Here is a 21,701-nt window from a genome sequence, read left to right as displayed (position 1 = left end):
AAAGATTGTTGCCAGCTCATTGTGAATATAGCTGATCACACATTATATTAACCAACATAGTATGAAAAGTAATTATTTTGGAAATCATTTTAAATTTGTACATTCTATTCTGTATATTCAATCTTTAGCTTGTTAATATTAAAAAAAAGAAAAAGTGGGACATTCTGGATTTATGGAGTTGAAGATATTTTTTATTTAGATATAATTAAATACAGACAGTTATACACAATCACCAACAAAATGATTTAAACATATCAGATACATTATACACAGAGACGGAAAGATCAAATTGGATTTGGGTTCAAGTTAAGCAAAAACTATAGCCAAATTAAACAACTCAGAATTGTGGGCGAAGATCAGATATTGCGGCATCTAATAAAAGATTGTTGCCAGCTCATTGTGAATATAACTGATCACACATAATATTAACTTAGTATGAAAAGTAATTATTTTGGAAATCATTTTAAATTTATACATTCTATTCTGTATATTCAATCTTTAGCTTTGTTAGTATTAAAAAAAAGAAAAAGTGGGACACTCTGGATTTATGGAGTTGAAGATATTTTTTATTAAGATATAATTAACTACAGTCAGATATCAGATTATAGTTCCAAGAAGTTAACAAATACTTGCATCTCTATCATTCGTGTAAATGCCAATAAAATGCAAATTTGATTTCTCATCATCTAAATGTTAAGACAAACCTATTTGTAACACTTGCATCTCTATCATTCTTGTAAATGCCAACATGATTAATAAATAGAACTATTTTAACTTGAACTTAGAAACAAAATTATAGTATCACATACAAATTGATGTATCTTCAATTCTGACCACTAGCACTTAACATCCTATTTGCAGGCAGATTGAATACGGTACAATAAACAATAAAGAAACTAGAAGGCAAATTATTTATATCCATAGTAACAGTAAAAGATATGCTCAATAAACCCAAAAATCTCACCTCCAACTTGAATATGGTAAAAAAAAAAAAAAAAAAGTAAAAAACCTAGAATGCAATATATTTATATCAATTGTAACAGTGAAAAACACACACTAAACCCAAAAACCTCACCTCTATCCTATGATTATGGGGAAAGGCCGCAATGGCTCAGAATACAAGATATCTTTCACAAGCAGATAACACAACCAACTTCACATTTGGAACCCTTAATTAAGAACATAATCTAAAAATTTATTGAATATCTATTAGTGTTATTTAATATAAAATCAACTAACTCTTGGATTACCAATCATAGAAACTTAATAATTGTATATTCTAGAAATTATCATATTTCTTCTACAATATTTGATTGATTGAAATCATGTTTTCATTACTAATTTTAGCATTCCAATCCAAGCTGATACACCATTTTCTACATAGAAAGTGGCAAAACAATATTGATAATCCAAAATACACAGTTTTGGCAAGCACTTTGGTGTTTGATGCTTAAGAACTTCTAGCATCGTCTAGCTGACCTCAGGCAGCTGCCTAATAATCAGTCATACATATAATAAGGCAAGCATTGCTTTGTACTTCTAAGGCATGGCATTTGGCTAGCTAATGCACTGACTACACTGAGAACAAAACACAGACACACACATTTAAATGTAAGCAACAAAAAAAAGCAAGTGATCAGTACATCATATATTTGAGACAAGCCTTCCAAATTGTACCGTTTGTCATGGTTAGAACTATATGTCACAAATACCTGACTGGTTTTTCACAGTCAGTCTGGTTTGAAAATCCTTTCACACCAAACAATCTTAACACTGAGCTCATCTTCTTTTTATCAAACCTTTGGTCAAATGCAATAAAACAACTTCAAGTTCTACTCTCTTTTTGGAGCTCAGAAGCAAAATAATTTTTTTCCATTTGAGCATTTACTATAATTACAGAAAGAAGTACCTGCACGGAATTTGTCTGCTCATCAACAGGTGCAAGTGCCAAAGCATCTGCTGGATTTGGATCACCTTCTGATGCAGGGATTACATGTTCAGTTGGTGCAGCAGCACCTGGAGGTCCTTCAATGGCAAGTGGCCCCAAAAGATCACCAAGAAGGTCGGCTGAAGGACTGGGAGATTGAGGATCTACTTGGCTCAATGTCCCATTTTCCTGAGCCGGCCCTTGGTTTTCTAAGTTATGATCCTATCAAAATAATGATCATGTCTCAATTTTGAATTGAAACCAAGCCTATCATATATAAATGGAGAAGAGAGGCCAAGGATTTGAATATGCCATCAATTGTAGGGCTTGTAGCAAAATTTGAGGAAATAAGATCTTACCGCATTAGCAGAGCTAGGCACCATCACAAGACCAAGCTGGCCAACATAAGGAGTTCCATTAGCAGGGCGTTGGTCAGTTACAACCAAAGCATTTGAAGTCTGCTGCTGTGCCCGCAACTTGATAGCACTTTGCTCTGCAGTGTCAACTTCAGCATCTTCGGCTTTTTTAAGCAATGAGGACTACATTTAGAAAAGAGGATATAACAGTTAGTGTCAACAATTTACATACTACATAAAATTTTCCTCCAGAGAGCAACCAAGCACAATCTCTAATAGATTTGGAATTCAAAATAATGATAGAATAACCTATTCTGAGCAAATATGAAGCCCATAAACACACCTGACGCTCAGGGAATTTAGGCATTTCAGCCAATATATCCATTAAAGCCGCACCTTTCCTACTCAATGCAAAATATTCAACAGCTCGTTGCTGTATCTCAACATCAATGCAACTCTCATATCTGAAGAATGCAAAATTGTGTTAAAGAATTCCACAATGTTTCAGGAGATATCAACTTCTAGTGTAATAAAAAGAAATATAAATCAGTATTGGTTAAACTTTATCTCACTTGCTGAATATTGCCCAAATCTGATTCTGTAGTTCTGGGTCTGAGGGTTGAGTGTGCATCAAAATCTTAGCATATGTTGAAAGAAGAATAGGAACTGTAGAAGTCCTGAAAGTACAATATGTGTTTTAAGATCCTAGGATTGAAGGGCAGAACGTATAAGAAAAGACAACAGATGCAAGGCTAAGAGCTCTTACGATACAGTAGGGAGCTTCTCATGAATGATGCCAAAAATTTCCTTCGGACTACACCCTGGTCGTCTGGCCAAAAGGTGGCTGTATTCTCCAAGGAGATAAGCACTGACCTGTCATACGTATACCAGTTGCAAAGCACAGTTACGGTAGATACATATTGCTAATTAAGAAAAAAGCAAACAATGCCTTTAAAAGTATATATGTACCACTTTGAATTTGACAATCAATTGGTATAAAAACATGCACAACGAAGGATGATCCATATAAATTTATGTAATATGATATGAAGATATTCTAATAAGAAACATTTTAGAGGGGATGTAACCCAGGTATAAAGGAGACAATACATATACACAAGGCATGAGAGGAAGAAAAGAAATAACAGAAATAAAGAGCCATCTCTCCACCAAGGGGAAATCTAGCTGTCAATTAGGACCTTTATATATAAAATATGTTCCCTCGAATTTTCTGCTGCCTACAAAAACATAGATCAAAGTCTCTCTCTTTTAATTTCTGCAGAGATAACATCTCTGTGCATTTCATTACACTTGAACAGAGAAGTTCTCCAAACTTTTCTCCAATGTTTTCTAATGAATTTTCTATGCCAGATTTCTATCAATCCAAGCATAGAGTTTGGAAGAACCCATAAAACACCAAAGAACTTCCCATACCAAAAAATGCAACTCTTAATACAAATTTGGCAAGAAATCCTTTTTCTGCAAGATGTCTGACTGTGATAAAGTGTTCCAGAGTGGATCCTTAAAATCAGCAGCATTCTTAATTCTTTTTCTTTTTTTTCTTGTCACCCCTACAGCCATTGTGCAAAGGTGATCAGCATCAGGCCCTTATGAAAATCGTATTAAGGAGTTTCCTATGTCAACCGCATATTAAGAAAGTGCACTTTCCAGTTAAGTGCAAAACCAAAACCAGTTAAGTAAAATTTAGGTGCCATCTAGACCATACTAAACCTTAGCTTCAAGATGTAATTATCAGCTTGAAATCATCATCGCCTAATAGTCCTTGTACACTCTTCCAAATGCAATTAATCTAAAATAGAAACAAGTAATAGGGAGAAGATACACACCTTGACCATTGTCTCATGGATAGCAGGCTTGTCAAGATACTCTCTTGCCTTTGCTGCTGCATAGGGCTGAAGATGTAAAGTACAAGGAAATTAATTATTGGATGACTTCTGAAATAGAAGACACCAATCCAATGAATCATGCAAGAAAGATGATGATCACCTGTAGGTCTTCATTGTTTGTAACAAACTGCACAACACGAAACCATATGTCATCACTGACAAAATCTCCTGCCTTGTCAATCAACTGTAGGATCACGTCCACATACCTGCATGACAATTGAAGAATACATGACAACATATATAAACAGTAGAAGATCTTGTTGCTTCAACAGGCAACAATTGCTTCCAACCTTCCAATGAAAGCACCAGATACAATAAATAAAATTCTGACAGTTATGCAAGCATTATTAGGCTGAAAACTTTCATATTGCGCAACAAACAAAATCTTTACAGTTTGAATAATTCATCATGCCTAATACATGAAAAGGAATAACAACCGTCCTTATATTTCAGGGATTCTGTTGTTTTAAGTAAACAATATCCATCATTGCCCTCAAGTTTGCCAGCCTTAACCCAAGTCTGCTTATTTGGCTCAAGACCATTGCTTTTTTAATGCTTTCAGGAATATGCCTACTTTCTGGTTGACTAAGTTGAGACAAAACCGAAGTTGAAAAACTTGTATAGCTATACCCAATTCTAGATAACAAACGCCAAATGTTCAGAGAAAAACAAAGACATTGCTGCATTTGATTTTATGATTGTCGAACAAACTGAACAATCTGTAGGTCCCACTGTTTCAAGTTCTTTAATGTATTTTAAAGAAGAGAAATGTTTTTATCTTTGAGGCCTTGATGTGGAATAGTAATTTTTCACCCTATCCAGGAATAGGAAAATTAGTTTTCCCAATTTGGAAAGTTGGGTCACTAGAAGGGGATAGGGGGATCATAGGAATCCGTGCTTCTCTAAACACTATAATTTTTTTTTTTCATAGATAAATAAGCAGAATATATTAAAAGAGCTTGCAAAAGGCGCAACAAAATACACACGGAGCATACAGATATGGCCCATAGGGTAAGCAAGAAAAGAAGAGAGAAAGATTAAAACCCACCTTCCCACCAACACCCAACTCCCACAAGGGCTGAAAACCCCCTAGCGAAAAACCAAAAAAAGAGAAGAACAAAAAAACCCTACCTAGAATGAACAAAGAACCCCTAGCAGAATCACCAATGGCTAGTAGAGACCCCCTGCCACTAACTCCGCACCCCCCCCTCCCCTTTCCTTTTACCATGGATGGAACACTATTATAATTGACTGAGCACTTGAGCCTTCGGATTTCCTTCTCAAGACGCGAAGAGGACAAGGAATGTTGCCTTCCCCCTGATGCCTTAACCCCACAACCTTTCTTCGCTTCTAGTTTTCTTAGAAGAGAGTTGATTTCCTTTTCGAAGCCCAAAACTAGTATCCCCAAACAATTGGAGAGCTCGACAAAACCTCTTGGTAGACTCGCAAAGTCCTCCCCCTCCACTACACCTCCCAAATCCGCATCCCTAAGAGGATCCACCTCCTTAGTTCTGACCTTCGAAACTAATGTTCCCTTCGCTATCTTCCCTTGAAGCTCCAAGGACCCATCTTGCACCCACAACTCGGGAGTTGAAGGACCCGAAAAAGAGGGCATAGACAAAGATTGCCGATTAGCCTCCGCCAAGAGTGCTTCGTCAGTAATTGCTACCCGTGAGACCACCAAAGATGCTGAGAGAGAGTTAGGAAAAATTTATATATATATGATTCAACACTATTTACATATATATATAGAAAAATTTTGTCCTTGATTTAGGAAAATAGTTGGGTCGTCTAAAATCAAAATCCTTTCCAAAGTTGCTTTCGCAAAGAGCCCCACCTTCGGAACCTAAGAATTTCAAACTACACCCATAAAGAACAGGCTCATTCCTCTATGATGCCATAGAGGAATAGAAGGCTTTAGCATTGAAATCACCCTTCAATCCCAAGGAAACCACACATCCTCATCCCCGACCATTGTTTTGTCTTGCAACCTTGAGAGTAACGCCTCAACACTTACCAACTCCACGTCATGAAGATCTCTTAGAAATTAGGGATTAAATAACCTCCTTTGCCTAACTAGCCTCCAAACATCCTACACCTAGACAATCTTTAAAAAAGCTATGATGGACAAGGAAGGGAAGGAAATGCTTAGAGGTGATTCACCACACCACCTATCCTTTCAAAACCTCACTGTCTTCCATCTCACACAACAAAACAAATCCTACTTTTGAAGATATCCCACCTTCTCATGATTACTTTCCACAACCCCACCCCAAACCCATTCATCCTTACTTCACAAGAAGATCATTCCCCTCTTCTACTCCCCTACTTCCCAATAACTTGCTTCCATAAGGACTCATTTAGTCCATATCTTCGTATCACGATTGGCAAACCAAGATATCTAGGAGAAAGAGCACCTCCAAACTTTAGCCAAGTCTATGGTTTTGCAAACCTAAGGGTCTAGCCTCAAAGGACTTCTCTTTTCTTAAGGGTAATAACCTATGAACACTACCAAGTGCCCTTTAACCAGGATATTGTCATAGCCTATTGTGCTTGCAAGACTAAACTTTCCAATGAAGAAGCCCAACCTCAATGGCAATCCTTCTCCAACATTTTGGAAGAAGGCCCTAACCACAATAAACACCTCCAATCTCAAGATGCTTGGGTTTATCCACAAAGTACTAGATACAACAAAGAACAAATCCTTTTTCCTTCTCACTAACCATAAGAATCCTAGAGCCCAAAGGATCAAAGCTTATTTTCCTTTCAAGATAAAACATCATATAAAAAGCCTAGACTGTCAAAAGTTAGCTTCCTTTCAAGCTCAAAATTAGCAAGGATTCATAGAACAAAGAGAGCGTATGACTAAACCCCACTTTTTTGTTCACGATGAAAGAAAGAAAGAATGGAATTCTTCATGAAATTCAAGACAAAGGAATCAAAAAGAGTTTCTCCATGGCCCCTTCATTTTGAAACCTTACAATTTTAGGGTTAACTTTGGCAACAAAAAGGGAATCCACAAAAACTTTGGATCCATCATACTAGAGGAACAAATGGATTTCCAATCAAATAGATCACTTTCATAAAAAGTCCATTAAACATTAACATTGAGGTTCAAAAGATTGTAGAGAAAACCAAGTTCCATAGTTACTTAGCAAGTTTACATCAGCCCTCGAAAATCTTAGTATTTCTTTCTAACCATATCACCTAAAGAACATTCAGGAGCAACTACTAAATAGAGAACCCAACTTCTAGCATCAAGTTCAAACCTCAAAAGGATGATAATCAACAAGTTCACTATACCCTTAGGAAGGACTCAAACACCCTAGCCAACTAAAATAATTTATGCCAAAAGATAAAATCTATTGAGCAATGGAGAAATAAATGATCAATCACTTCTCCACAATCAATACTTGTGAAGCACTACACTGGTCCCAAGGTTTTGCAAAGATTCCCCAATTGTAACATGTCATTAGTATAAATCACTATGTTTGCCACCAACCATGAAAAAGCATTGACCATAGTGGACTTTACATTTAAAATAAAATATAATAAATAAAAGATAGTGTGATAAAGAAAAAAGGGCAATAAAATTGTCACCAACCATGTAAAAGCCTTGACCATAGTGTCTATATCTCCAAATAAAATAGGCTTATGTATTTAAAGTAAAAGATAAAAAATAAATAAAAAGAAGAAGAAGAAGAAGGTAGTGTGATAAAAGAAAAAAGGGCAATAAAATGAAGGTAGGGTCATAATAGGATCACAAAGAAATAGCTTAGAGAAGTTGATAACTGAACTCCCACATCAAGGAAAGAAGATTTTTTTATTGTAGGTAGATGAGCAAATATATCAAAAGTGCCTAAAAGGGAGACATGCCAACATACACAAAATGCATAGAAAGGATGCCTAAACTAGGTGAGGAGATAAACATAAAAACCTACTACTTACTTGACGCTCAACCAATCTGCAAAATCTATCAAATTAATGAAGTGGTCTTCTATGTGCACCCTAGGCCAGTTCACAAAAGAATACATAAAGTTGAATTTGATTACTTGGACCAACTACTCAACATCATTAAAAGTTCTTTTGTTCCTTTCTTTTTAGAGAGTCCAAAACAAGCACAAGGATGCAACCCTCTAGGCCTTTTTCCATTTCTTCCCCACGAAAGAGTCATGCCAACCCAAAAGGTTCTTTCTAACCGAATAATGCATCATCCAAACCAGTTCAAAAAGAGAGAATTAGCAGCCAAAACATACAAGCTTTGGTACAATGGAGAAGAAAGTGATCCATCCTTTCCTTTTCACCTTTGCAAAATAACACATATTCAGCAAAGTCCACCCCCCTCCTTTTGAGTTGGTTAAGTGTTAGCATTTCATCCCATGTTGCTTCCTAGGCAAAAAAACCAACCTTCGATGGCACTCAAGTGTTCCACACTACACTTGCCGAGAAAGGCTCTTTATTTTCTCTTGTCAAGGATTAAAATAGGGATTTGATTGGAAAAAAATAATGTTGTTATTAGACTCATTCCATCTCATTTTGTCCTCCTATTCCTTCTTAATTAAGAAGGGTTGCAATTATAGTAAGAGAAACTCCACTCCTCAAGCTCCCAATCATTAAACTGCCTTGAAAAGCGAGAGCTCCACCCACCCCCTTCCCCATCCTACTCCCAAGCCTCCAATGCCCATTTTGTCTCTGTTAGAAGCAAAAGAGAAGAAGTTCGGGAGGGCTTCTTCCAAAGGTAAATCCTCACACCATAAGGAAAGAAGATAATAGATAGACATGAAGCAAGAAAGGCATAATCGTGGTGAGATCATCAATGCCTTAGTCAAGTAAAAGTTAAGATTTCAACACGGAGAGAGAGAAAAGTCTACAACAAAATAAATAAGAGAATCTTTACACCTTAAGATTTAATATAAGTTAGGACAAAGGGTCTAAAAAAGTTAGTTAACCTATCAAAGGTCTTTACAAAAATGGATTTTAGAATTGTCCCCTAATAAGAAGTGAGTAGACTAAGAAAATTTACAAGAGCATTGGATGATAGGTTTTAAGGGCAACAATATGATCATTGAACAATAATGTTGGCATCCCAACCTATAGTAAACCTATATGAGCATTGGATGCCAACATTGGATGATAAATATGAGAGCCCTAACCCTAAATATGAGAGGCCCACCCAGTTTATCTTGCAGTCTAATGGGAATGCAAGGGTATCAAAATGATCCCGATCCATGTCAATGCCTGAGGGATAACTTCTACTCACATTAATCTAAAGTCCAGAAACCTGACTTAAAGTTGGGATAAGGAGTTAAGGTTGCCCACAGATTATATGGACAGGTTTTTGTGTTTTAACCTTAATAAACACCCTTGTTCTGGAGGAGATCTAAGCATGAATATGCCCAAATGTGAAAAACCACTTTTCATAACCATAACACCTCTTCAAAGATTGTTACATCTTTCTCTACCTTAGAAATCATAACAGCCTTAACCAAAGCCACCATGTTTCAATCCAACCTTTTGATCAACCTAGTGTAGAATATAAGATGAAAGATCAAAAGAACAACACTGCTAGTCATTCTGAACGGTGAATCAGGTCAAACATTCAAATGGAAAATGCTGACAATCCAAGGAGCTCTGGTGTATGGACTCTCCAACTTTTGATGAACCCTTTATAAGTGACTTCATCTAGTAAGCATGTCCCCATCTATATTGGATTTGATGCATGAGTGCCTTCTTGACTTGAAAAAAATAAAAATAAATAAAATAGCTTTGATTAGAAATTAATCAAATAGGGATTTGAAACAAACCCAGCATGGCATCACATCTGAATCCAACAACCTAAGGAGATGAACAGCCGGATTATTAAATGGTCCCTTATCTGGAATGAAAAGGGACCAGGTATCAAATCATTGATACATACAAATCAAGTGAATTGATTAGACATAAATAAACCCATCTAGTGTATATAGGATAACAGAAGCAAATGAAATTTGCCATTTCAATTCTACACATTAAAGAAACATATCCAAGAAGCAACTCGAAATCATTGTTGCAAGAAGCAATGAGGAATTTTGTGTATGAGCAGCAACAGAATTCCTTTTGCACTAATGGTGAAGCTATTCCCATAAATAACCAGATCATTGAAAGGTAGATCAGTAGAATTTGGAAGGAAATGGTAAGGTTGGGTATCATTTGGCTACCACTCTTGTTTTCTGTTTTCAAAAACAAAAAATGATAGTAATTCTTATATAAATGCAAGGGCATTTTAAGTTCCATCTAAAATTGAAGGTTAAAACTTGTAAACAATAGCTACACCTGAGATAGGCTAACAAAAATATATCTATCATTCTTCTTGCATCCTCTCACAACCGTAAAGGGTAACAAATTTGGATTTCCACACCAGAATCATTGGCTGACATATAGTTAATTTAAATTTGTGCCTTGTATTGCAGAAAGTAGACCTGCCTACTCCATATTTTCTCTTTAGGCCATATGTATATGATCTGGATGTGACGAAATTGATAATATCATGTCCTACAACTCAACTGTATAACAGAACATATACCATTTCTTGCACAGACGGACCATCCTTACCATGATAGGTCAGGGGCAAATTTCTCAGCTAGGATTGCTGCTTTTAGTGACAATTCCTCGCGCATAGCAAAGTCAGCACTGCTGAGATACTGAAAAACAGACATATGTTAGTGGTATGATCCCTTGTTTTGTTTTGCACCAGATGAAAAATTTCTACTGCACTTTCTTGGTGCAACATTAAAAAATTGAATATAGAAGATTTGATCGAGAATTTTAAACCAAGTTACTATTTTCTTCCAATATTTGTGTACCTGCAGTAATTCTTCAACAATGTCCTTTGCATTTGAAATATCACACATACCATAAAGCAGATCAAGTGCTCGTCTCCTTATACTGCAAGGTTAAAATCATTGTCAGTAAGCAAGCTAATGTAAGTCCCTTGCTTAGAGTAAAACATCTTGCCAGTTGCAGATAATTAAACAAACATGAAACCCAAAATCTACACATGAACAAGATCACAATTGTAATACTTAATGAAGGAAATTTGTTTTAAGAACAAGAATAGATATATGAGAAAGCAAAAACCTTTACAGGGTTCAACATTTAGACAACTATGCAAGCAATATAAGGACAAAATCAAAGCTGTGAATCACATCATTTAATAAAGGAAATTTTATTCAGAAAGACAAAGACCTAAAAATGAGATTTTTTCTACATGTGTGATGAGATGAGAAGACACCTAATCCCACAAAGGTCACAAATAACTATGTCTTACCCAGCAAGAAAATGCAATTGATATGGCCTATGAAACAAGTTCAACATATCATGCATTCTAATGTCAGCACCCTTTAATCATATGGTAAAATTAGGTAGCCCACCATAACCATGGATCTTTGAAGGCTCACTTAACACTGTACCAACAAGAAGAAGGTTGTTTTTATAATTTTAGTTGTTTGAGGAGCAGAAACAAAATATTCATTGATAAGGATTTATAAGAATATGTGAAGGATGAAGAATCCTTCCCAAATATAAAAACTTTGATCAAAAGAAAAGAAGGATAAGTTTTTTCTAATATACTAATGAAGCATATACATCAAGACAATGCCATGTGAAACTATACAAAGGAAAAGCGACTTTACACTCTATAAGGATCAATACATCTCCTACCAAAAGAGACCGAAGCCTTGCTATTTTAACCCTTTTGATTTACACACTAAATTCCAATTGAGCTGAATGACATTGAGAGGAGTTCCCTTGAAAGCTATAGTTGTAAAGACCTAAAATAAGGAATATAAATACATGAAGTACCCATATCAACTTTGTAGTCCTACACTTATCCTCAAACTCTTTGCATTTGTTTTCCGTTATACCATCCAAATCAAAGTGAGGTAAACAATTTTCCATAGAATTTTGCCTTTAACTATACTCCCCAAACCCTTGAAGGAAAAAATCATCATGTCACTTAACCCAATCTAGCGTAACTAGACTAAATCAAGGATTAAAATATTAAACATTGTGAAAATATTGGTGAATGGATTTTACGGAAATACCAAATGGAAATTGGATTAAAAATATCAATGGGATGAAAATTGATTAAAACTCATAGAAATATTGAGAAAAACTCCAAGAAATGTAAAACAAACAATATATGTATGATAAAATTTGTTATATTCGATATTAATTTTCAAAATGTGAAAACAGATTTTAATACTTAGTTTGGATGTATTTAAGGATATAAAAAAATGATGATATATATATATATATATATATATATATATATATATATATATATATCATAAGGGCAAACTAGCTCTAATGGTTAAGTAGCACTTTTACGTGGAAGATAGGTTAGAGTCCCAACCTTCCTCTTTAATTTTTAAGAAGCATTGACCACTAACATGGTCGTAATAACATTGGAAAATTATCATAAAATTGAGAAAAAGTAAAAAATTATTATGAAATCGAAGAAAATTAGAGATTTTCAACAAGTCGACTTTTCTCTTTGTTTTTGGGATCCGTGGGGACAGATATCCCAATTTTTCAATGAAAATCAGCGAAATTTTAGTTGATGGTCTAAATAGCATGTGCCATAGCCCCATAATCATCAGACAGTGTACAAAAAGGTAATCAATTGATTCCACTCCCCATATATATGGTGCAATCGTCTAAACTAAAGGTTTTGTAAGGTTTCTCACCTATAGCAAGTAATTGATATTGGTCTTCTTATTGGCCACTAGCCAAGCAAAAGTCTTGACCTTAGACGAGACTATAGATTTCCATATGAATTTTTCTAGAGAGAAATAAATAAAAGTCGATATATTCGATAGGGCTAAAAGGAAAGATTTTATTGTAAATAAATCTAAAGAAGACAAGACCAAGCTTTCATGTTAGGGACAAACATTGACAAGGGCACACAAGATAGAGAGAGAAAGGACATGAGCCTTTCAAAATCCTCTATTGCCAAATAAATGAGGTTACAATAAAAGTTAAGGTTCCAAGAAAAAGGGAAAGAGATAACAAAGATGGATAAATAAGATAACTTCTAGCTAACATGACTTTAAAATGATTTGGAAATTGAGAACATAAAGGTTGATCCCCCCACAACAAGTCTTCCTAAAAATAAATTCTTGCTATATGACCCACCACAAATCGAGCATGTATGGAGAAATCCTAGAAGCCTATAGAATGGCCTTCCAAGGGCACCAATGTGACTACTTGACTAGAATGTCGGTATCCTAACCATTAGAGTGCATTCCACTGATGCTCAATTTTACCTTATGCCAAAGAGCATCACATTCCCAAGGAAATCTCCAAAATCACTTCCTTAAGAGGGCTCTATTCCTCAATGACATCTTCCTGAACCCCAAAACACTTTTTCACTTCAATCTTGCATACTTGGTCCCAATTAATGAGATTATCTCTCTTTCCCTACCCAACTCCTGACCAAAGAAAATCCCTTTACATTTTCTCAAACATTGTCACCATTGTTGATGGAATCTTGTACAAAGAGAGAAAGTAACTAGGAATGTGAGACAAGTAAAGGTTGTATTAAAGTTTTTCTTCCATCTAGGAGACAAAAAGACTTTTTTTCCATCCATCTGTGGTGGTGGTGGTTGTATATGTAAACTTTATCTTATAGATGCACCCAACTACCATGTATAATGCAGAGAGATAGAGAATGAGAGAGCATAAGAGAAAGAGAGAGAGGAATGAGCACATAAAACTCGGGCCTAGCTTAGGTGATAAGGGGATGGGTGGGGAAGAAAAGTAATAGAACTCATATTCACATGACTTCTATTTAGGCCTATAATTTGGAAATGAGGATGTCCTATCTTTCATCTTCATCATATAATTAAATAGAAAGGCATCGATGTGTTTGTAATTTATATTAGGAAAAACACACACACTAAAGACTAACAATTGAAGCTCATACTCCAAAGAATTCTACGTCATGTTTGGTTGGGATGGATATAACATAAGATAAAATAAGAAATAGAATAATATATCTTATCTTATGTATGGTTGGTGACGGAATGTGATAAGTTATCTCATCTTTTATCATATCTCATGTTCAATCAAACATGTGAAAAGATAAATGGTAAGATATATTATCCAACCTTTTTCTAAAAATTTCCCCTTTATGTGGGATACTATAAATTCATAAATTCATTTTTCTCATCTATTTTTTTCCCAATTTTTTATATCAATCATTTTTTTTTTTGATAGGAAACGACAAAGGAATATATTGATAAAAAAGGATGTACAAGAGAAGGATGAGGAATCCTCCCACCAAAGAAAAACAAAACTACAAGGAATCAAATACAAGAAAAAACAAAGTAAAAACAAGCAAACTCTCTAGGTTAGACCAACCCATTGGGATTACACACCGCTAACCAATCAAGTTGTAACACGTTAAGGGGAATCCCCTTAAAAACCTTAGAACAAAAAGCCCAAAGAGAAGCAAGGAAATGAATAGAATCCCAAAGGTTATCTGAATTTCTTGCTTTATCCTAAAAAATCCTTGCATTTCTTTCCCGCCACACCACCTAAATTAAAGCGATGCATGCAGCTTGCCATAAAACAATCCCTCTCTTAGAAGATCCAAAACCATTAAAATTGGTAGATAGCATGTCAAAGATGCTCCTTGGGGGAACTCAATCCGTCTTTGCTAACTGAAATAATCTGTGCCACAACCCCGTTGTCAAAGAGCAATGGAGAAAAAGATGATCTACTATTTCTCCATGCTTCATGTACAACTTACAAATGTCGGGACTAAGTCCTTTGTAGGGTCTTCTCAATTGTAGCAAGTCATTAGTATTTACCTTCTTGTGTACCACTAACCAGACAAAGTACTTGACTTTGAAAGGGACTTGAAAATTCTAAACAAACTTGACTTTTATATCAATCATTTTGAAAAACAAAAAATTTTGATTAAATGAATTAGATTTGTAGTCCAAACAAAAAACTTAAAAAGTATGTACAAAATATCTTATAAAGTAATCCTAATATATGTAGTATTTAATTTATACAAATTGTTTTCATATATTTAACAACAATAATATAAAATTATTTTATTTAAATTTTTTTTATCAGAAACAATCATCTTCATTCATCAATCAATTGATTAATACAAGAAGGATGCACTATCCTTCAAAGATGTACAAAGGTGGTTAGAAAGTAACCAAGAAACTGGATAAAAAACTCACCTAACCCCAAAAAGAGAAAAACCAACATACATAGTAGAGAAAAACGATGGGCATTTAGACACTCAAGGGGGAAGGAAGTCTCCAACAAAGGAGGCAAAATGCGTTGCTCCTTGTTTGGCTAACTGACATGCAACTTGGTTGGATGAATGAGTTAAATTTTAAATATTTTAATCATGCATATTATTAATAAAGAAGAAACCAAATAAAAATGGGCACAACCTAGGCACAAGGAAGGTATATGAGGGATAAACAACAGATGTTAAAGAAAAAGGGGGTATGGGGATCTTCTCGTGCTTCATTAACAGCTTAATCCATCAATGAAATCTAAAAATACAGTTTCTCATTCTGCACAAGTCACACAAACAGAGTTATTAAGAATATGCTGCAACTGAAATTCCAACCACTCTTGATCATTAGGTATTCTTTGCTTCATTGCTTTCCATAAACACCAAAATAAGCACAACAGAGCTGTATTACATACTCCCCACTTCCCTTTAAGAACAGATGTTTCTAGCCAACTAGCCAAACCACCCTTAACTAACATAACACCCAAGAAACACCAAATATTTAATTTGAACAGTGAATGGGGCTTGCACCACAATAAACATGGAACCTGAACCACACACTCAACCAATGATTGATGGCGAAATTTTCAGGTTCATGTTTCTTTTTCGCAAGAATTTTTCTTTCATTGAAACAATAATATTTCAGTCATTTTTCCCCAGATTTAACAAGAAATGTAACCCAAATGAAGTGTCTTCAAGTTCCTATTTATTTAAAAGTTTTTGCTTTCAAAATAGCTCCTCCATCTGAAAGGAGAAAAAAAAACCCCAATAAACATGGAACCAGAACCACACACTTTACCAATGATTTGATGGCAAAATTTCCAGGTTCACAAGAATTTTTCTTTCATTGAAACAATAATAATTCAGTGTTTTTTTTTTCCAGATTTAACGAGCAATATAACCCAAATGAAGTGTCTTCAAGTTCCTATTTGTTTAAAAGTTTTTGCTTTCCCATCAGAAAGGAGAAAAAAAATCCCTTTTTGTATCACATTCACTATTGGAATCTAGCCAATAGTTTTTGTTGGACTCTCCAACAAAATGTGAAATAAAGCATTTCCTAACTCAAATACACACACACACACACACACACACAAAGAGGATTCAGATAACAAAATCTAATATGCTCCACTAGTTACTGAAGAGTATAACACAGGAAAAATCTATGCCACCAAATCTCAGTACCGAAATATTATTATAAGCAAGGGCATCTACAGCTTTGAAATTGTCAACAAATAAACAAAACAATACAGAGCACTCAGGTTTAACCTGATGTCAGGATCCTTCAGTGAGGTTATGATTTGAGCCTGATGTCTTTTAATAATATCCTGCACATCGGACACCATCAGCATCCGAGTCATGTTTTCCTGCAGCAGAGTAATCTAAATGTCAAATCATGCAGTTAGACAGCAAGCAATGACATCAATCCATTCAAATTCTAACATGGTGCATGCCAGTTTGATATGCTTTAATCATTGGATATAGGTGAAGACATAACGGAAGCACAGATAGAACCATCCTGTAACTTACCAAACCAAGATATCGTATATTTGGCTCTCGTACAGCAATAAATTTCCCAAGCAAGGCAACACATTGAGACATCATTTCTTTTTCAGCATCCAGATGCATGACCTGTGCCAGGGTAATTGAAGGACACAACCACATAAAAGCTCCTTAATTCTCATAAAAACCAGTATCTTAAACCCACATTGAAATAAGAGGAAAACCCAACTTATGAGAACAACCCTGGACTTACAGCTGTGTCTATGCTTGTGCACGAGTGTATGTGAAAGAGAGGAAGAGAGTATCGATAATCTAGTTATGGGAATGGATTCCCACATAGAATCACAGAAGCTGAGTTCCTATGGATGTTGGAGTCATAATAAATAAACTACTCTACCTTAAAAATTGAACAAATTGCACAATCAGGGCATTCAAATGGGGAGAATTTGGCAGATTAGCACAACATAAACAATTCCATTGCAATTGACAAGAAGGCATGAGGAACTCTCAAAAGGCATGCAAACTTGCATCATATCTCATGAAAACCAGGCGCTAAGTTAATCCAGAGATGGAACAAATTTACCGTCCATATAGATCAACTGCAAGTTGTATGCATAAATCAGCTTACTTGGCTGGAAACTTACAAGAGCAAGGGCTTCAAACAGAACAGCATGTGAGGCATTGTTCTTGTTCACGTTTTTCACAACATCAGTTCCCATTAATATCCGTTGTAGAACCTGAAAACCACCCAACAGATTTCATTAGAATTACAAAATCTGATGAGAATTGAAATATATTCGCTGAGAAATGGAGTACCTCAAACAGTGATCTTCTAGTGTTTGGATCTTCAATAGTCGGGAAGTACTGCAGAGCTCTCATGGTCTTTACCTGAATGGATAGGGCTCAAAAGTGTTAAAGTTGGGTCAGAGTCAGTGAGAAATCCTTAATCTCAATCCAGTTTCCTTTAATTCAATTGAAAAAGCACAGTATTCAAGACCCAACTTCTTACACATTAAAAATATAACTGAAATCATTCAAAATTTGGTGAACATGTTATCATTTATCTTTAAATTTTCATCCAGTTTGTGGATCACACCCACATGGGGTTGCCAGTCCAACTGGCCAACCTAACCTAAATTGCTGAACATTAGGATTAGTACCAGAGATCCACTTCAAACCAGTCTGACCTGCCTGGCTGAACAAAGGTTTTTTATTTTTTCATCTTGTTATTTTTTTTTTTCAGCCCATATTACTTTAGGGATTAAGTAAAGAAAATGGGCACACAAACCTGAAGCCAGGGAGTTGGGATACCATAGTAAGTGTATTCTTGTGGAACATCCTGATTCCTAGCAAGCCTCTCCAGAATCTTAACACACTTTGGGAGACAACTCCAATATGCATCATGGTTGTTTGATACTAAAGCAACAAGAAGGCTCATTGAAGATGTCAAGACACCCAGATCACGTTCATCTAAAAGCTGCGCCATCCGATCTGACCTGAAAGGTTTGCAAAAGAGAATCACCTAAGCATAAATAGGACACATCTTAGGCAACCCACATGTTTCAAAGAATGCCCATTTCATAATGAAACAAGAAGCTGCTTTTGGTCTCAGGAAATGGAAGAACGAACATTACATGGAAAAAGTGTGATTGGATTTCAAAGAACATTTTTGGAAAATTTTCCTGGAAAGGTCAAATTATCATTTCCATGTTCAAACGATGTGGGTGCATTAACAACCGAAAAATGACCCAACAAATCATTAAAACATTTCCATCATCCTCATTTTTGGAAAATGAGAATGTTGATTTTCAGAAAGCATTTTTCAGTTTTACTACCTATCGACCAACTAAATTTAAGCATACCAGCCATCTACATTGACAACATCAGGATTTTTCCTGTACAAGCGCAGAAGACACAACGCAGCTTTCTTCCTCACAAGTGGTCGGCAGCTACTGGAAATCTGAACCAACAACCAATGAAACCACAACCCATCCATCGCCAACCCCATGCCCAAAAGGGAAAAAATAAAAAGCAGTTATATCCTTTATATTCCATAAATGCCAATTGAAAATTAAAGAAACAAAGTCATGTTCACCCTTACAAGTAACTTTTGAACATCAGGAGCTAAAGATTCAGCAAACTCTCTCCCACCAATATTCCCAACCTGTTAAGATTTAGATAAATTGTTGCATGTGAGGTTGCAAAGGAAGCAAAAATTTAATACATTTTATTACTAATACTATTGTTGTTGTTTTTGTTTGACAAGGAACCAGGCTATATGGTAGATGTAGACAAATTATCAGTTTTTTTCCTCCCTCATCCCCACCCCAACTCCATACCACCTGAGCCAGGCCTCAGATGCAAAGCAAAATTTGAATACATGATATGAAAAGAAAGACAGAAAATTAGAAGGTAGGAACGCAAAATATCAGAATGTTAACATGAAAAACGTACCAAGAACTCTCTGAAAAGGGGATCAGTATAACAATGCTAAAATAAAATATTTTACAATGATCATATTTAGAAGAATGTTGCATATACATACAAGGACAATCAAAAGATACTAGCAAGCACATGTAATTCATGCAAAGAAACAGCATGCACTAAGGGGGGAAAATACTCAAAAAAGGAAAAGAATACAAACAAGGACAAGATACCATCACAGAAAATTGCAAAAGCAAAACAAACCAAAAAAGAAAAATCTACAACATCTCAAGCTCTCGACCAAACCCCTTCCAAGGAGGGTAAAATACTTATAGAAGCCTCTAAAATACAGACCCTACTTTGCCAAGAGGTAGGTCTCTTTTTTTGGACAGGCAATAGAAAAGAAAGTATTGATAGTCTAACAAAAAGCAATGCATCTCAACACACAAGTAGTACAAGGTACACTAAGGCAAAAAAGAAAGGGCAGCCAAGCCCAAGCTATCCACAAAATCTAACATAGATACTAAATTGGAATCCTTCAAACCACTAGCCCACAAATACAATGTCTAAAGGAAGAAACAGTCATTGCTAGCTCTGGTTACTCCACTTCCTTGAATGTTTGTCTATTTCTTTGTTTCCAATCATAGGGGCATGGTTCAAATTTGTGGTCTCGGTCATTGACTCGGAGGGTCCCGAGGCACATTGGTCTCAATATCCGACAATACACAAAATATGCTACATTAAGAACTACAAGATTTTTTAGAGAATTGTTAAAATTATCACAAAAATAAATACAAGCACATGGACTAAAGAAATTAATAATTATAGAGGGAACATTATCCATATAGTGATAGGAGCATATTGGAATAGATTTAAAACTTTTTTCATTTATCACCTCATACTAAATATTAGATAAAACTAATAAAAAAAATAAAATTTTTATAATAAATTTGTTTAAGTTAAATATTTTAATTTTTTTTTTAAATAATCATGAATCACCTTTAAAAATATAAATATCATTCTTCATATCAAATATATTCTAAATAAAACCATTATAAAAAATAAAAATAATAAAAAATAAATAAAAAAACCAACAAGATTTTTTATTAATTTTATTTTCATTTGAATAAATAAGTTTTAAAAATAAATATATTTTTTATACTTCTATCCATTAATTTAAATTTTTTGTATTAATATTTATATTCTATTTATTTCATATAAACCTAAATATTTATAATGACTTTAGATAATCCCAAATGCCAATCAACTCTCAAGTATAGTAAATCTCAACCGTCTCCCTTCTTTCTCCCCCTCTTCTTCCTTCAATAAACCATCTCCAACTAGAAATGCAGCTGCTCAAAACTTGCATTACAAGAACAAATAAGCGGGTGGAGTGGGGAGGAAAGGCTTCCTCTTTCTCAGCCTTCTTGAACTCTAGAAAAAGCAAGTCTAGCTGCACAAATTAAACAAACTGTAGATATACAAAACTTAATCCAGTCTAGCCATTTTTGCTCAAATCCCATTTGGCACATTGATAAGCTACCAATTTGACCCAAATGATTAAGGTGTAAAGTAAAGGGCTAGCACAATTTGACCCAAAAGATACTTATACCATGTTTCTCACACCAAACCACCTTCAATGTAAACGGAAATAGTGAAATATTATGTAAGAAACTAATAATAACCTAATGTTGTTACAATTTAAAGAATGGTTGTTTTGCTTGTGAAAGTAACTTAAGTCATGTACAGCATTAAGTAGATTGATTTACCAAGGCCCAAGCCTAGAGAAAAGAGGGTACTTAACCCATATAACAGCAGGGATGTAAAATGTAAAAAGGGCTCATATAGTTAGAATACATCTTTATTCCGTTCAGTGGAATGCTTCTCTTGCTTTTCCCATAGGATTGTTTCCTTTAAAAGTGCTAGAAAGCCACTTCAAAGATGCAAATATTTGACAATAATAATAATAAAAATAAAAAATAAATTAATAACCAATATAAAAACTTAATAGGGGGTCAGTGTTTGGAAAGCTATCAAGAAGGGATGGGATCTTTTCTTCAGTAGAACCTCCTTTGAAGTGGGGTAATGGCAGAAGGGTAAAGTTCTGGAAGGACAAATGGTGTGGGGAGGAGCCCTTGTGTATGTCCTTCCCTTCTTTGTATGCTTTGGCTTTATCAAAGGAGGCTTGGGTGGCGGATTTTTGGGATGACACAAGAGGAATGAGACATTGGACCCTACACTTCACTAGGCACTTTAATGATTGGGAGCTGGACATTATTGAGACT

At 35.1% G+C, this 21,701-nt stretch overlaps 1 protein-coding gene across 1 annotated transcript in view; it reads right to left on the bottom strand.

Moving 5' to 3' along the window:
* Positions 1 to 21,701, bottom strand: part of LOC100241344 (AP-2 complex subunit alpha-1) — a 36,884-nt gene that overhangs the window by 4,023 nt on the left and 11,160 nt on the right. Inside the window, exons 4-19 of the mRNA XM_002270352.4 lie at positions 19,094 to 19,156; positions 18,855 to 18,952; positions 18,281 to 18,488; positions 17,809 to 17,880; positions 17,637 to 17,729; positions 17,020 to 17,121; positions 16,759 to 16,856; positions 11,033 to 11,114; positions 10,782 to 10,870; positions 4,291 to 4,396; positions 4,131 to 4,196; positions 3,050 to 3,156; positions 2,856 to 2,960; positions 2,627 to 2,747; positions 2,287 to 2,466; positions 1,910 to 2,149 (exon numbers count right to left, since the gene is read on the bottom strand). Of these exons, the coding sequence (XP_002270388.1) occupies positions 1,910 to 2,149; positions 2,287 to 2,466; positions 2,627 to 2,747; positions 2,856 to 2,960; positions 3,050 to 3,156; positions 4,131 to 4,196; positions 4,291 to 4,396; positions 10,782 to 10,870; positions 11,033 to 11,114; positions 16,759 to 16,856; positions 17,020 to 17,121; positions 17,637 to 17,729; positions 17,809 to 17,880; positions 18,281 to 18,488; positions 18,855 to 18,952; positions 19,094 to 19,156 (1,830 nt within the window). The remainder of the gene's footprint in view (positions 1 to 1,909; positions 2,150 to 2,286; positions 2,467 to 2,626; positions 2,748 to 2,855; positions 2,961 to 3,049; positions 3,157 to 4,130; positions 4,197 to 4,290; positions 4,397 to 10,781; positions 10,871 to 11,032; positions 11,115 to 16,758; positions 16,857 to 17,019; positions 17,122 to 17,636; positions 17,730 to 17,808; positions 17,881 to 18,280; positions 18,489 to 18,854; positions 18,953 to 19,093; positions 19,157 to 21,701) is intronic.

Source organism: Vitis vinifera, chromosome 6, assembly GCF_030704535.1.
Source record: "Vitis vinifera cultivar Pinot Noir 40024 chromosome 6, ASM3070453v1".
Classification (NCBI taxonomy): Eukaryota; Viridiplantae; Streptophyta; class Magnoliopsida; order Vitales; family Vitaceae; genus Vitis; species Vitis vinifera.
The sequence above is the reverse complement of the archived record's forward strand: the minus strand, read 5'-3'. Positions and strand labels throughout refer to the sequence as shown.